General features: G+C 44.4%; 1 protein-coding gene across 2 annotated transcripts in view; it reads left to right on the forward strand.

The window, feature by feature from the left end:
- Positions 1–14542, forward strand: part of TDRD12 (tudor domain containing 12) — a 109418-nt gene that overhangs the window by 53993 nt on the left and 40883 nt on the right. For both annotated transcript variants that reach the window (XM_032170373.2, XM_058425855.1), the window contains exons 12-13: positions 12683–12743; positions 13120–13224. In XM_032170373.2, coding sequence (XP_032026264.2) covers positions 12683–12743; positions 13120–13224 — 166 coding nt within the window. The remainder of the gene's footprint in view (positions 1–12682; positions 12744–13119; positions 13225–14542) is intronic.

Here is a 14542-nt window from a genome sequence, read left to right on the forward strand (position 1 = left end):
TAGGATGAGAGTCTTGCTATGTTACCCAGGCTGGTCTCAAAGTCCTGGCCTCAAATGATTCTCCTACCTCTGCCTTTCAGAGTGCTGGGATTGTAGGCGTGACCACAGCTCCCAGCCTCATGCCATTTTTATACTTTTTACCATATTGGCCTCAACAGTTTTACATTCCAAGTAACTGTAGCTGCCCTGGAGCTCCCAGAGTGACAAAGTGTGAGACAGGTCAGAGGTGGGGAGGTCCTGCTGTTTCCACTGGTTGGCCTTGGGGGTTGGAGCCAGGGTGTGGACTCTGCAGCCATGTGGGCTTCCCAGCTTCCCAGAGGCCGTGCTGATGGCCTGCCAGGGCTTCTTACCCCGCAGGACACCACCCAGTATTTCAAGGGTGAGGCTTTGAAAGCTTCCACGAGCCCACAGAGTTGGGGATGGCTGTTGATGCACCTAACTGACGCCCCTCTCCCAGGGCAACCTCAGCCCTAATACCCAAAGGTTTTGCTGTCACAGTGGTTATTTTCCTTGGAACAGAAGGCCTTACATTATCCACACAGCTTATTTCTTTCTTTTATTATTTTAAATTATAACCTGGCAAATTAACCCTGGAATAGTCTTCTTTCTTTCTTTCTTTCTTTCTTTCTTTCTTTCTTTCTTTCTTTCTTTCTTTCTTTCTTTCTTTAATTTTTTTTTTTAATTGGAGATGGAATCTGGCTCTGTCACCCAGGCTAGAGTGCAATGACGTGATCTTGGCTCACTGCAACCTCCACCTCCTGGGTTCGAGCAATTCTGCTGCCTCAGCCTCCTGAGTAGCTGGAATTACAGGCACCTGCCACCACGTCCAGCTAATTTTTGTATTTTTAGTAGAGATGGGGTTTTGCCATGTTGGCCAGGCTGCTCTCGAACTCATGACCTCAGGTGATCTGCCCACCTTGGCTTCCCAAAGTGCTAGGATTACAGACGTGAGCCACTGTGCCCGGATGACCCTGGAATATTCTATTCCCTTTTATTTTCGTATTAAAAAGTTCTGTCTTGTCTCCTGTTGTGTTAAAATGCCCTTACTTAGAACCCACTGATTGAACAACATCAGTTATCCTGTCAGTCTCCTGTGGGTTTCAGGGAACTTTGAGGTAGTTCAAGATTAAACATCAAAGAAGGCTTTGAGTTCCTTAAGGACACGGGGATGACCTGGTGATCCTGGCACCCTCCCCCTTGACTGAGCAGAGGTCCCGCATTGGCTGCACTGCGTCCAAAGCCTGGGGAACCCTGTGCTGTCATTTCTGGCGAGATAGCAAAGGCAGGCTGGAGGAGAGGCACCCTTTCCTTAAGGATGGCCAGTCAGGGACCCACATTGCTGCATCCCCAAACCTCACTTGGGACTATGATAACAACTGTCATGATGTGGACAGAGGGGCACAAGGACCTTGGCTCGTTGCCAGGGGCCAGGTGTCCCACTAGCCTCCTCTGTGTGACACCTGTGGTTTTCTTTTCCTGTCTTTTTGTCTCGCTGATGGAGTTGCTCAAGCCTGTAAGTACCAGTAAGCAGTTGTGTTTCTTTCTCCTCGGGCCTGTTTCTTCATATAACTCATTTGGAAACCCCCAAGTTACAGCCCATTCTGGAAGAGGTCACCCCAGATGCAGTCTGTCCCATTCCAGGATCACGTACCACCAGGATCCCCTTGGGAATCCTGGATACTTGGGTAGCAGAGGAAGTGGCGGGGCCCACACCCAGGTTTAAGGGCTCTCCTAGTGAAATTCTCTCTCTTAATCTTTGGGTGTTCAAGAGAAACTGCTCTGTTCTGCTAAGGGCTTCTGGAGGTGGCAAGGCAGCCTGGATTGGGCTGAGATCGTGTTTCTAAGCTGGTGCCAGCTTCCACCCAGCCCGTGGAAATATGCTAGATGGTGGGTGAGTATCAACTGTGTGTGTTGACCCTCGCAGCATTATTTTCAGGAGGATTTTGGACTTTGACAATGCAGCCATATGTGCTGCAGGGAGTACTTTCTTAACTGGTTAAGACGTCCTGAGCATAGGAGGGTGGAGTGGTGCCTGCTTGCCACTCACGTCATCTCTGATATTTAAGGTACCCTGGAGCTCTCTCTGCAGTTCTTTGTCTTTCCATCTTCTGTGTCCCTCGTGCCTACTGTGATATTTATTCTTTATTCTTCTGTTGTCTTCCTTTAAACATTTTAACATCAGCCTACGTTGTACTGCCCACTGATTGACGATGGAAAATTCTCCGAATATGCCCATTCTTTTTTTTTTTTTTTTTTTTTTTGAGACAGAGTCTCGCTCTGTAGCCCAGGCTGGAGTGCAGTGGTAGAAGCTCGGCTCACTGCAACCTCCGCCTCTCGGGTTCAAGTGATTCTCCTGCCTCAGCCTCCCGAGTAGCTGGGATTACAGGCACACGACACCATGCCCAGCTAACTTTTTTGTATTTTTAGTAGAGACGGGGTTTCGCCATGATGGCCGGGCTGGTCTCGAACTCCTGACCTCAGGTGATCTGCCTGCCATTAGCTTCCCAAAGTGCTGGGATTACAGGCATGAGCCACTGCACCTGGCCCGAATATCCACATTCTTTGTGATACTGTTTCAATATCAGAGTCTGAACAGCAGTGCATGTCGAAGCCTGGACTGAAATGCCCTTGACACAGGCTGCTGAGTCCTGGGTCGGACACTGTCCTTCCAGACCCGAGCCCTCTGCCAAAGAAGGGCCACAGTGAGTGGTGAGGACGTGGCTCTGTTGTACAACCCTTCCAACTCACTCTTGAAATCACAGCCACACTTCTGTTCTTCCCATGACCCCACTCTCCCTGCGTCATGATTCCGGTGAGATGAGTGTGCATTGTCCCTGGGCTGTGAGCAGGTGAGTGCTGCGGTGCTCTGCAGTCACACAGCACAGCTGCTTCTCTGTTCTCACATAGCCTTTTGGTATACCTGAAGTTAATAATTATCTTGTTTTTTTCTTTCCTTGGGTTTTTTTTTTTTTTTTAATGGGGTCTTACTGTGTTTCCTAGGCTGGTCTCAAACTTCTGGCCTCAAGCAATCCTCCTGCCTCAACCTCCCGAGTAGCTGGGACTACTGTGTGCCACCATGCCTGGCTCACTTCCCTAAGTTTTTAATCTATCTTTTTTTTTTTTTCTTTCTTGAGATGGAGTCTCACTCTGTTGCCCAGTCTGGGTGCTGTGGTGCGATCTCAGCTCACTGCAAGCTCCACCTCCCAGGTTCACGCCATTCTCCTGCCTCAGCCTCCCGAGTAGCTGGGACTACAGGCGCTCACCATCATGCCTGGCTAATTTTTTTGTATTTTTAGTAGAGACAGGGTTTCACCATGTTAGCCAGGATGGTCTTGATTTCCTGACCTCAAGATCTGCCCACCTCGGCCTCCCAAGTGCTGGGATTACAGGTGTGAGCCACTGCGCTTGGCCGTTTTTAATCTATCTTAAAGATTCATCCCCAGAATTCTCCTCTGTTGTCTAAACTCAGGTTCTCACTTGTGTGTCTTTGGACATCCCTCCAGACCCTTTCTGCCTGCTTTGGTCTGTGCCTGATACGTCCCGTGTTCATTGTCACCAGCATCCTGAGATTCTCTGCATCTTTCTTGAATTAAATCTCTTCTTTTCCAGATCATCCATCTTCTTCTTACTTGGTTTACTCCCTTGTTTTGGTGGAGAGCATCCTTTAGTAGCTTTCTAGGAAGGGAGACACAAAACATAAATTTTTTAGAGACTTTGCATAAATGCTTTTAGACTATCTTCACACTTGATCAATAGTTTGGGTACAAATTTTGAAGACATTTCTACTTCTAGTTTCTAGTGTAGAGACGTCCACTCTATTCTGATTTCTTATTCTTTATATATGACTCCTTTCCTTTTCTCTCTCTCTCTCTGGAAGCTTATAGGATCTTCCTTTGTTGCCAGTGTTTGGAAGTTTCCTGATGTTGTGCCTTGGCGTGGTTCTATTATTATGCTTGTCATTCAGTGGACCCTTCCAATGTGTAGCCTCATGTCCCTTACCCCTGGGAAATTCTCTTGACTTTTTCATTGTTCTCTTGTGCTCCGTGTTCTCTGTCTTCTTTTAAGAACCTCTGTGATTCATATGTTGAAACTCCAGAATTGGTCGAGTAATTTTATAAAATATATTTTTCTTCTTTTTTTTTTATTATACTTTAAGTTCTGGGTTACACGTGCAGAACGTGCAGTTTTGTTACATAGGTATACGTGTGCCATGGTGGTTTGCTGCACCCATCAACCCGTCACCTACATTAGGTATTTCTCCTATTGTTATCCCTCCCCTAGCCTCCCACCCCCACAAGCCCCAGTGTGTGATGTTCCCCTCCCTGTGTCCATGCGTTCTCATTGTTCAGCTTCCACTTAGGAGTGAGAACATGCAGTGTTTGGTTTTCTGATCTTGTGATAGTTTGCTGAGAATGATGGTTTCCAGCTTCATCCCTGTCCCTCCCTGCAAATGACATGAACTCATCCTTTTTTATGGCTGCATAGTATTCCATGGTGTATATGTGCCACATTTTCTCAATCCAGTCTATCATTGATGGACATTTGGGTTGGTTCCAAGTCTTTATTATTGTGAATAGTGCCACAGTAAACATACATGTGCATGTGTCTTTATTGTAGAATGATTTATAGTCCTTTGGGTATATGCCCAGTCAGGGGATTGCTGGGTCAAATGGTATTTCTGGTTCTAGATCCTTGAGGAATCACCACACTGTCTTCCATGATGGTTGAACTAATTTGCATTCCCACCAACAGTGTAAAAGCATTCCTGTTTTTCCACATCCTCTCCAGCGTCTGTTGTTTCCTGACTTTTTAACGATCACCATTCTAACTGGCATGAGATGGTATCCCATTGTGATTTTGATTGCATTTCTCTAATGACCAGTGATGATGAGCATCTTTTCATATGTCTGTTGGTTACATAAATGCCTTCTTTTGCGAAGTGTGTGTTCATATCCTTTGCCCACTTTTTGATGGGGTTGTTTGCTTTTTTCCTGTAAATTTGTTTAAGTTCTTTGTAGATTCTGGATATTAGCCCTTTGTCAGATGAATAGATTGCAAAAATGTTCTACCATTCTGTAGGCTGCCTGTTCATTATGATGATAGTTTCTTTTGCTGTGCAGAAGCTCTTTAGTTTAATTAGATTCCATTTGTCAATTTTGACTTTTGTTGCCATTGCTTTTGGTGTTTTAGACATGAAGTCTTTGCCCATGCCTGTGTCCTGAATGGTATTGCCCAGGTTTTCTTCTAGGATTTTTATGGTCCTAGGTCTTATGTTTAAGTCTTTGATCCATCTTGAGTTTATTTTTGTAAAAGGTGTAAGGAAGGGGTCCAGTTTCAGTTTTCTGCATATGGCTAGCCAGTTTTCCCAACACTATTTATTAAATAGGGAATCTTTTCCCCATTGCTTGTGTGTGTCAGGTTTGTTAAAGATCAGATGGCGGTAGATGTGTGGTGTTATTTCTGAGGCCTGTGTTCTGTTCCATTGGTCTATATATCTGTTTTGGTACTAGTGCCATGCTGTTTTGGTTACTGTAGCCTTGTAGTAAAGTTTGAAGTCAGGTAGCGTGATGCCTCCAGCTTTGTTCTTCTTCCCCAAGATTGTCTTGGCTATGTGGGCTCATTTTTGGTTCCGTATGAAGTTTAAAGTAGTTTTTTCCAATTCTGTGAAGAAAGTCAGTGGTAGATTGATGGGGATAGCTTTGACTCTATAAATTACTTTGGGCAGTAAGACCATTTTCACGATATTGATTCTTCCTATCCGTGAGCATGGAATGTTTTTCCATTTGTTTGTGTCCTGTCTTATTTTCTTTAGCAGTGGTTTGTAGTTCTCCTTGAAGAGGTCCTTCACATCCCTTGTAAGTTGTATTCCTAGGTATTTTATTTTCTTAGTAGCAATTGTGAATGGGAGTTCACTCATGATTTGGCTCTCTGTTTGTCTGTTATTGGTGTATAGGAATGCTTGTGATTTTTACACATTGATTTTGTATCCTGAGACTTTGCTGAAGTTGCTTATCAGCTTAAGGAGATTTGGGGCTGAGATTATGGGGTTTTTGAAATATACAATCATGTCATCTGCAAACAGGGACAATTTGACTTTCTCTCTTCCTATTTGAATACCCTTTATTGCTTTCTCTTGCCTGATTGCCCTGGCCAGATACTGCCCTTTCTCTTGCCTGATTGCCCTGCCTTTCCAATACTATGTCAAATAGGAGTGGTGAGAGAGGGCATCCTTGTCTTGTGCCGGTTTTCAAAGGGAATGCTTCCAGTTTTTGCCCATTCAGTATGATATTGGCTGTGGGTTTGTCATAAATAGCTCTTATTATGTTGAGATACATTCCATCGATACCTAGTTTATTGAGAGTTTTTAGCATGAAAGGCTGTTGAATTTTGTCGAAGGCCTTTTCTGCGTCTACTGAGATAACCATGTGGTTTTTGTTGTTGGTTCTGTTTATGTGATGGATTACATGTATTGATTTGTATATGTTGAACCAGACTTTCATCCCAGGGATGAAGCCGACTTGATCATGGTGGATAAGCTTTTTGATGTGCTGCTGGATTCAGTTTGCCAGTATTTTATTGAGGATTTTCGCATTGATGTTCATCAGGGATATTGGCCTAAAATTCTCTTTTTTTGTTGTGACTCTGCCAGGCTTTGGTGTCAGGATGATGCTGGCCTCATAAAATGAGTTAGGAAGGATTCCCTCTTTTTCTGTTGATTGGAATAGTTTCAGAAGGAATGGTACCAGCTCCTCTTTCTACCTCTGGTAGAATTCGGCTGTGAATGTCTGTTCCTGGACTTTTTTTGGTTGGCAGGCTATTACTGCCTCAATTTCAGAACCTGTTACTGGTCTATTCAGAGATTCGACTTCTTCCTGGTTTAGTCTTGGGAGGGTGTATGTGTCCAGGAGTTTATCCATTTCTTCTAGATTTTCTAGTTTATTTGCATAGGTGTTTATAGTATTCTCTGATGGTAGTTTGTATTTCTGTGGGATCCGTGGTGATATCCCCTTTATCATTTTTTATTGTGTCTATTTGATTCTTCTTTCTTTTCTTCTTTATTAGTCTTGCTAGCAGTTTATCTATTTTGTTGATCTTTTCAAAAAACCAGCTCCTGGATTCATTGATTTTTTTTGAAGGGTTTTCTGTGTCACTATCTCCTTCACTTCTGCTCTGATCTTAGTTATTTCTTGTCTTCTGCCAGCTTTTGAATTTGTTTGCTCTTGCTTCTCTAGTTCTCTTAATTGTGATGTTAGGGTGTCAATTTTAGATCTCTCCTCCTTTCTCTTGTGGGCATTTAGTGCTATAATGTGTCCCAGAGATTCTGGTATGTTGTGTCTTTGTTCTCATTGGTTTCAAAGAACATCTTTATTTCTGCCTTCATTTCGTTATGTACCCAGTAGTCATTCAGGAGCAGGTTGTTCAGTTTCCATGTAGTTGTGCGGTTTTGAGTGCGATTCTTAATCCTGAGTTCTAATTTGATTGCACTCTGGTCTGAGAGACAGTTTGTTGTGATTTCTGTTATTTTACATTTGCTGAGGAGTGTTTTACTTCCGATTATGTGGTCAATTTTAGAATAAGTGTGATGTGGTGCTGAGAAGAATGTATATCCTGTTGATTTGGGGTGGAGAGTTCTGTAGATGTCTATTAGGTCTGCTTGGTCCAGAGCTGAGTTCAAGTCCCGGATATCCTTGTTAATTTTCTGTCTCATTGATCTGTCTAATATAGACAGTGGGGTGTTAAAGTCTCCCATTTATTTTTATGTGGGAGTCTAGATCTCTTTGTAGGTCTCTTAAAAACTTGCTTTATGAAGTATTGATTACTTTTTATGTAATGCCTTTTTTATGTCTTTTGATTTTGTTGGTTTAAATCTTTTTTATCAGAGGCCAGGATTGCAACCCTGTTTGCTTTCCATTTGCTTAGTAGATCTTCCTCCATCCCTTTATTTTGGGCCTATGTGTGTCTTTGCATGTGAGATGGGTCTCCTGAATACAGCACACCGATGGGTCTTGACTCTTTATCCAATTTGCCAGTCTGTGTCTTTTAATTGGGGGCATTTAGCCCATTTACATTTAAGGTTAATATTGTTATGTGTGAATTTGATCGTGTCATTATGATGCTAGCTGGTTATTTTGCCCATTAATTGATGTAGTTTCTTCATAGCATCGATGATCTTTACATTTTGGCATGTTTTTGCAGTGGCTGGTACCGGTTGTTCCTATCCATGTTTAGTACTTCCTTCAGGAGCTCTTGGAAGGCAGGCCTGGTGGTGACAAAATCTCTCAGCATTTGCTTGTCTGTAAAGGATTTTATTTCTCCTTTACTTATGAAGCTTAATTTGGCTGGATATGAAATTCTGGGTTGAAAATTCTTTTCAAGAATATTGAATATTGGCCCCCACTCTCTTCTGGCTTATAGAGTTTCTGCAGAGTGAACCACTGTTAGTCTGATGGGCTTCCTTTGGTGGGTAACCTGACCTTTCTCTCTGGGTGCCCTTAACATTTTTTCCTTCATTTCAACCTTGGTGAATCTGACAATTGTGTGTCTTGGGGTTGCTCTTCTCGAAGAGTATCTTTGTAGTGTTCTCTGTATTTCCTGAATTTGAATGTTGGCCTGCCTTGCTAGGTTGGGGAAGTTCTCCTGGATAATGTCCTGAAGAGTGTTTTCTGACTTGGCACCATTCTCCCCGTTGCTTTCAGGTACACCAATCAAAAGTAGATTTGGTCTTTTCACATAGTCCCATATTTCTTGGAGGCTTTGTTCATTTCTTTTTACTCTTTTTTCTTTAATCTTGTCTTCTCACTTTATTTCATTAATTTGACCTTCAATCACTGATATCCTTTCTTCCACTTGATCGAATTGGCTGTTGAAGCTTGTGCATGCATCACGAAGTTCTCATACTGTGGTTTTCAGCTCCATCAGGTCATTTAAGCTCTTCTCTACACTGGTTATTCTAGTTAGCCATTCATCTAACCTTTTTTCAAGGTTTTTAGCTTCCTTACGATGGGTTAGAACATGCTTCTTTAGCTCAGAGAAGTTTGTTATTACCGACCTTCTGAAGCTTACTTCTGTCAACTTATCAAACTCATTCTCCGTCCAGTTTTTTTCTGTTGCTGGCGAGGAGTTGTGTTCCTTTGGAGGAGAAGAGACGTTCTGGTTTTTGGAATTTTCAGCCTTTCTGCTCTGGTTTCTCCCCGTCTTTGTGGTTTTATCTACCTTTGCTCTTTGATGTTGGTGAGCTACAGATGAGGGTTTGGTGTAGATGTCCTTGTTGTTGATGTTGATGCTATTCCTTTCTGTTTGGTAGTTTTCCTTCCAACAGACAGGCCCCTCAGCTGCAGGTCTGTTGGAGTTTGCTGGAGGTCCACCCCAGACCCTGTTTCCCTGGGCAGAGGCTGCAGAACAGCAAATATTGCTGCCTGATCCTTCCTCTGGAAGCTTCATCCCAGAGGGACACCCGCCTGTATGAGGTGTCTGTCGGCCCCTACTGGGAGATGTCTCCCAGTCAGGCTACACATGAGTCAGAGATCTGCCTGAGGAGGTAGTCTGTCCATTATCAGAGCTCAAGTGCTGTGCTGGGAGAACCACTGCTCTCTTCAGAGCTGTCAGGCAGAGACGTTTAAGTCTGGAGAAGCTGTCTGCTGCCTTTGGGTCAGATATGCCCTGCCCCCAGAGGTGGAATCTAGAGAGGCAGTAGGCCTTGCTGAGCTGCGGTGGGCTCCGCCCAGTTTGAGCTTCCCTGCCGCTTTGTTTACACTGTGAGCGTAGAACCGCCTACTCAACCTCAACAATGGTGGACACCCCTCCCTGCACCAAGCTCCCATGTCCCAGGTCCATCTCAGACTGCTGCACTAGCAGCGAGCAAGGATCCGTGGGCGTGGGACCCACCGAGCCAGGCACAGGAGAGAATCTCCTGGTCTGCAGGTTGTGAAGACTGTGGGAAAAGTGCAGTATTTAGGCAGGAGTGTGCTGCTCCTCCAGGTACAGTCAGTCACGGCTTCCCTTGGCTAGAAAAGGGAAATCCCCCAACCCCTTGTGCTTCCCAGGTGGGGCGACACCCCACCCTGTTTCAGCTCACCCTCCATGGGCTACACCCACTGTCCAACCAGTCCCAGTGAGATGAACCAGGTACCTCAGTTGGAAATGCAGAAATCACCCATCTTCTGCGTCGATCTCGCTGAGAGCTATAGACTGGAGCTGTTCCTATTTGGCCATCTTGGAAGTGCCTGCTCTTTTTTAAATCTCTTTGTCTTTTTGCTTTACTTTTTTTCTTTTTTTTTTTTTTTTTTTTTTTTTGTTTTTTTGAAATGGAGTCTCGCTCTTTTGCCCAGGCTGGAGTGCAGTGCTGCGATGTTGGCTCACTGCAACTTCTGTCTCCTGGGTTCAAGTGATTCTCCTGCCTCACTCTGGGATTACAGGTGCCTGCCACCACACCTGACTAATTTTTGTATTTTTAGTAGAGACAGGGTTTCACTATATTGGCTAGGCTAGTCTCAAACTCCTGACCTCAAGTGATCTGCCTGCCTCGGCCTCCCAAAAGGCTGGGATTATAGGTGTGAGCCACCACACCCAGCCTGCTTTACTTTTTGGAATGATTTTACAATTTTGTCCTCTACTCATTTTATTGTGTTTTTTATGTCTAATATCACGTTTTTAATTTGCAAGGGTTTTCCTTTTGTTCTCTTTTCTCTTTCTGATAGTGTCCTGTCCTCGTTTCACATATACGGTAGTTTCTCTCATTTCTCTAAGGAGACTAATGATTTTGGTCGGGGGGTTTTCTTCTCCCTACACTGTTTCTTTTTTTGCAGGGTGCATTACTCGGTTTTTAAGGTTGGAGGCTTTCCTTAGACGTCATGCGGTCCTCGATTGTCTGCCTGTATTTCAACGTAGAGGCCCAGTGAGCCGGTGAGGGTCTCTGAGTGTACCAAGCCTGTGGACTGTGGGTCTCACTGGGGAGCGAGCTGCTGTGAGTGCAGGGACCTCTGAATTCCATCCAGATGCCCAAGGGAAGACTTCTCCTGTCTCTTGCCCCCGGGGCTAAAGACCTGCCTGTGTCCTGGGAGCTGAGTGGGAGGCACAGGCTGGATCTCACTGTCCTGTGTGTGCTTAGCCTCCCTCTTTTCAGTTCAGCACTGTTTGCAGCTAGGCCTACAGCCCCGAGTCCTGAGAGTTCTGCTTTATCCTCTCCAGAGAATCAGCCCCTGGCCTTCCTGGGGTTGGGGTGAGTGGCAGTCTGGTGTGGAGCAGTGTAAGGTGATGCAGAGATTCCCCCCTCTGCCACACTGCTGCAGCCAGGGAGCCTGCCCCTAATTCCTAAGCTTTCTGAAGGTCGTTCTCTGCAGATAGGGTCAGGCTCCCATGGCTGGCTCAGATTCAACTGTCTTGGGGCTGTTACCAGTTTGTCCATCTGTTTTTTAGCTTCCAACATTCTGTTCTGAAATATTGTCTCTAAAACAGCTTTTTTGAAATATGATTCATGTGCCCTTTTTTCAAATGTACAATTCAGTGATTTTTAGTGTATTCACAGAGTTTCCAACCACACAAGTAAGTCCATTTCCATTAGCGGTCACTCTCCATTTTCCTCCCTCCACATCCTTTGGTAGCCAGCTGTCTGCTTTCAGTCTCTATGGGTTTGCCTGTTCAGGACGTTTCATATCGATAGGATCATACGGTGGGTGGGCCTTGGTGACGCTGGTTTCACTGCGCACAGTGTTTCCAAGGCTTACCTCTGCCATATCATAAACGAGCACAGCATGCCTTTTCATGACTGACTTACATTCCGTTGCATGCATGGAGCGCATTTCATGTACCCATTCATCAGCTGATGACAGTTGGGTCTTGTGGCTTTTGCATTTAAAAATCTATTTACAGGGCCGAGCGCAGTGGCTCACGCCTATAATCCCAGCACTTTGGGAAGCCGAGGCAGGCGGGTCGCCTGAGGTCAGGAGTTCGAGACCAGCCTGGACAACAATGGTGAAACCCTGTCTCTACTAAAAATACAGAAATTAGCTGGGTGTGGTGGTGGATGCCTGTAATCCCAGCTACTCGGGAGGCTGAGGCAGGAGAATCTCTTGAACCTGGGAGGCGGAGGTTACAGTGAGATCACGCCACTGTACTCCAGCCTGAGTAACAAGAGCGAAACTCCATCTCAAAAAAAAAAAAAAAAAAGAAAAGAAAAAATGCATTTACAGGAATGGGGCTTTAGGAAGGAGTGCAGTTTGCCATGTGTGTAACCCACCATCTTTATCCTGGAGTCCCTGCCATGTCTGTGCCTTGTGACTTCTCTGTGACTGCCACTGGCCTTACCCATGTTGGGGTTGGGCTGGATCTAGAGGAAAGCAGTTTCAAATTTCTTCACCTCTCAGCAGAGGTGGTTGTGGACAAGTCCTACCTGGTCTTGTTTTTCTCATCCATAAAATAAAGATAGTAAAGTACACTAGTGGTTCCTGAGCTTGGCTGGGGCCCCTCAGATACTCAGGGGGACCTGGGTGGCAGGGTTGTGGCAGCACAGGTACAGGCCCTCATGCCTTATAAATCAAGCAGAACAGAGCAGGCAGTGGTTGTATAGCTGAGCCTTGGGCTGTGCAGCCCCTGCTGTCTCTATCAAGGAAGAACTAAAAGAATAGCTCAACTGAGGAAACAGAAACACCTTTTTCTTCACATTCTTCTTTTAACTATCTTACAGATTACTGCAGTTTTTAAATCCTGATCCTTTGAGAGCTGACGGAATCTCTGATCTCCAGCAGGTATTACAGGCCCTAAAAAAAGTAAAATAAAAAGAGAGAAAAAACTGTTTATCCTTTAAATCCTCTCCTTCCTCCCTCCAGACTTGAGATTAGAAGAGAAACTCCTTAGATGGGAGACTTAACCTGAAGACATCCTTTGAGAAACGATCGAATGGATTGTTGCTTCTGAGCAATTGTTCCTTGCTTTTTGGATAATAAACGATCTTCCTTTTGGTAGTTTGGTGGTTTTTTTTTCTTTTTTTTTTTTTTTAAGTAAGCATATATACCCAGGTGTTTACATTGAAATCTGTATTTTCTTCATTTCCATTAAGTTCTTGATCTCCTGTGCTGATGCCTCAGGGCAGACACTGGTTGTCTAATGCACACGTTCTCTCAGTTGCAGAAGCTGAAGGGCCTGCAGCCGCCCATGGCAGTGCTCCGGAACAAGATCGAGCCCTGCTTAACCATTGACTCGTCGCCGCTGTCAGAAGACCTGAAGAAGGTAAAAGTGCTCGTAAAACTGAATTTATCAAGAATGCCAACTTTTTCTAATAGAGAAGGATTTTGAAATAAATGGCTCTAAGGTTGCATTGTATAATTTCTTTGCTTTTGAAATTCTCTTTTTATTTGAGATTACAGGCATGAGCCACCACACTCGGCCTAATTTCTCATTTATTCTTAAATCCAAGTTAGCTTCTTAGAAGTGAGTGAGTGATTGTTTTGTGAGGCAGCCGCTGTGTAACTGTGAGCCCCTTCTGCAGTCAGGTTTCCAGGATGCCCGTGGACAGGGCTGTGGGAGGAGCAGCAGGCCACCAGGGCAGTTGTAATGCACTCCCCCACCGTTCTTTTCAAAATGGTCTTACACACATATGGTTTCATTTGGAAAATTGATCATACATGTTTGTTTATCTACTTTTTTCCTGATTAAAAAAAGTTAAAAAAAATTTTTTTAAGATAGGAAGATAAAACAACCAGGACAAATAGCGTGAGAGAGAAGTGGACAGATTCCACAGTCTTAGAAGATGAAAGCAGGAGACAGAGTGTGGCTGCCTCTTCAGGGAAGGTGCGCTTTGTGAGAGGAGCGTGAACCACCAGCTCTGTCTTCTGAGCACCCACAGCCAGCTCGTATTGTTCTCAGCAGCAAGGTTGGAGGCTCTTTTTGGAGAAATTTGAATGGCTCTAGAGAAATGACCTTCAGATGATGCTATTTGGAATTCTCCCATGAACAGGGCCTGCTTGCCACCTTGCCTTTCTGCAGTGAGGTGACACTCATGTGATGACAAGAGTCCCCAGAGCCTCCAGTTGGGCGTTAGTGTCTTGCTCTCCACCATGAACAGACATCAGGGATCATGGACATTTGAAGAAAGCCTTCACCTCCACTACTTGGGAGGCTGAGGCAGGAGAACACTTGAATCAGGAGGCCGGAGGTTCAATGACTGAATTGCACCATTGAAACCTGGGGAAAAAAAAAAAAAAGACTGAAACAAACTCTCAAGGAAACAGACAATGCAGTGAGGAGGAGAAAATGTTAGAGAATAAATGTCCCCAGAGAGAAGACATTGCATCTCTAACAGCTTACTGTTAAAGGGATGTAATGTTTTCTCCCTGGGGATATTGAAAATAGGATATTTTAAAAAGGAACAGGCAGAAAAAAAGGTTCTTGGAAGTTCAAAATATAGAAAAATGTAAAAATCACTAGTATGTTTGAGATATAAAACAGAAGCTAACTCAGAAAGTAGAGGAAAAAGGCAAAGAAATGGAAATAGGAGGAAAAATTTTTGAGGGTCAGTTTGAGGTCCAGTATCTGAAAATGGGATTTC

The sequence above is a fragment of the Hylobates moloch genome, unplaced genomic scaffold, assembly GCF_009828535.3.
Source record: "Hylobates moloch isolate HMO894 unplaced genomic scaffold, HMol_V3 SCAFFOLD_12, whole genome shotgun sequence".
Classification (NCBI taxonomy): domain Eukaryota; kingdom Metazoa; phylum Chordata; class Mammalia; order Primates; family Hylobatidae; genus Hylobates; species Hylobates moloch.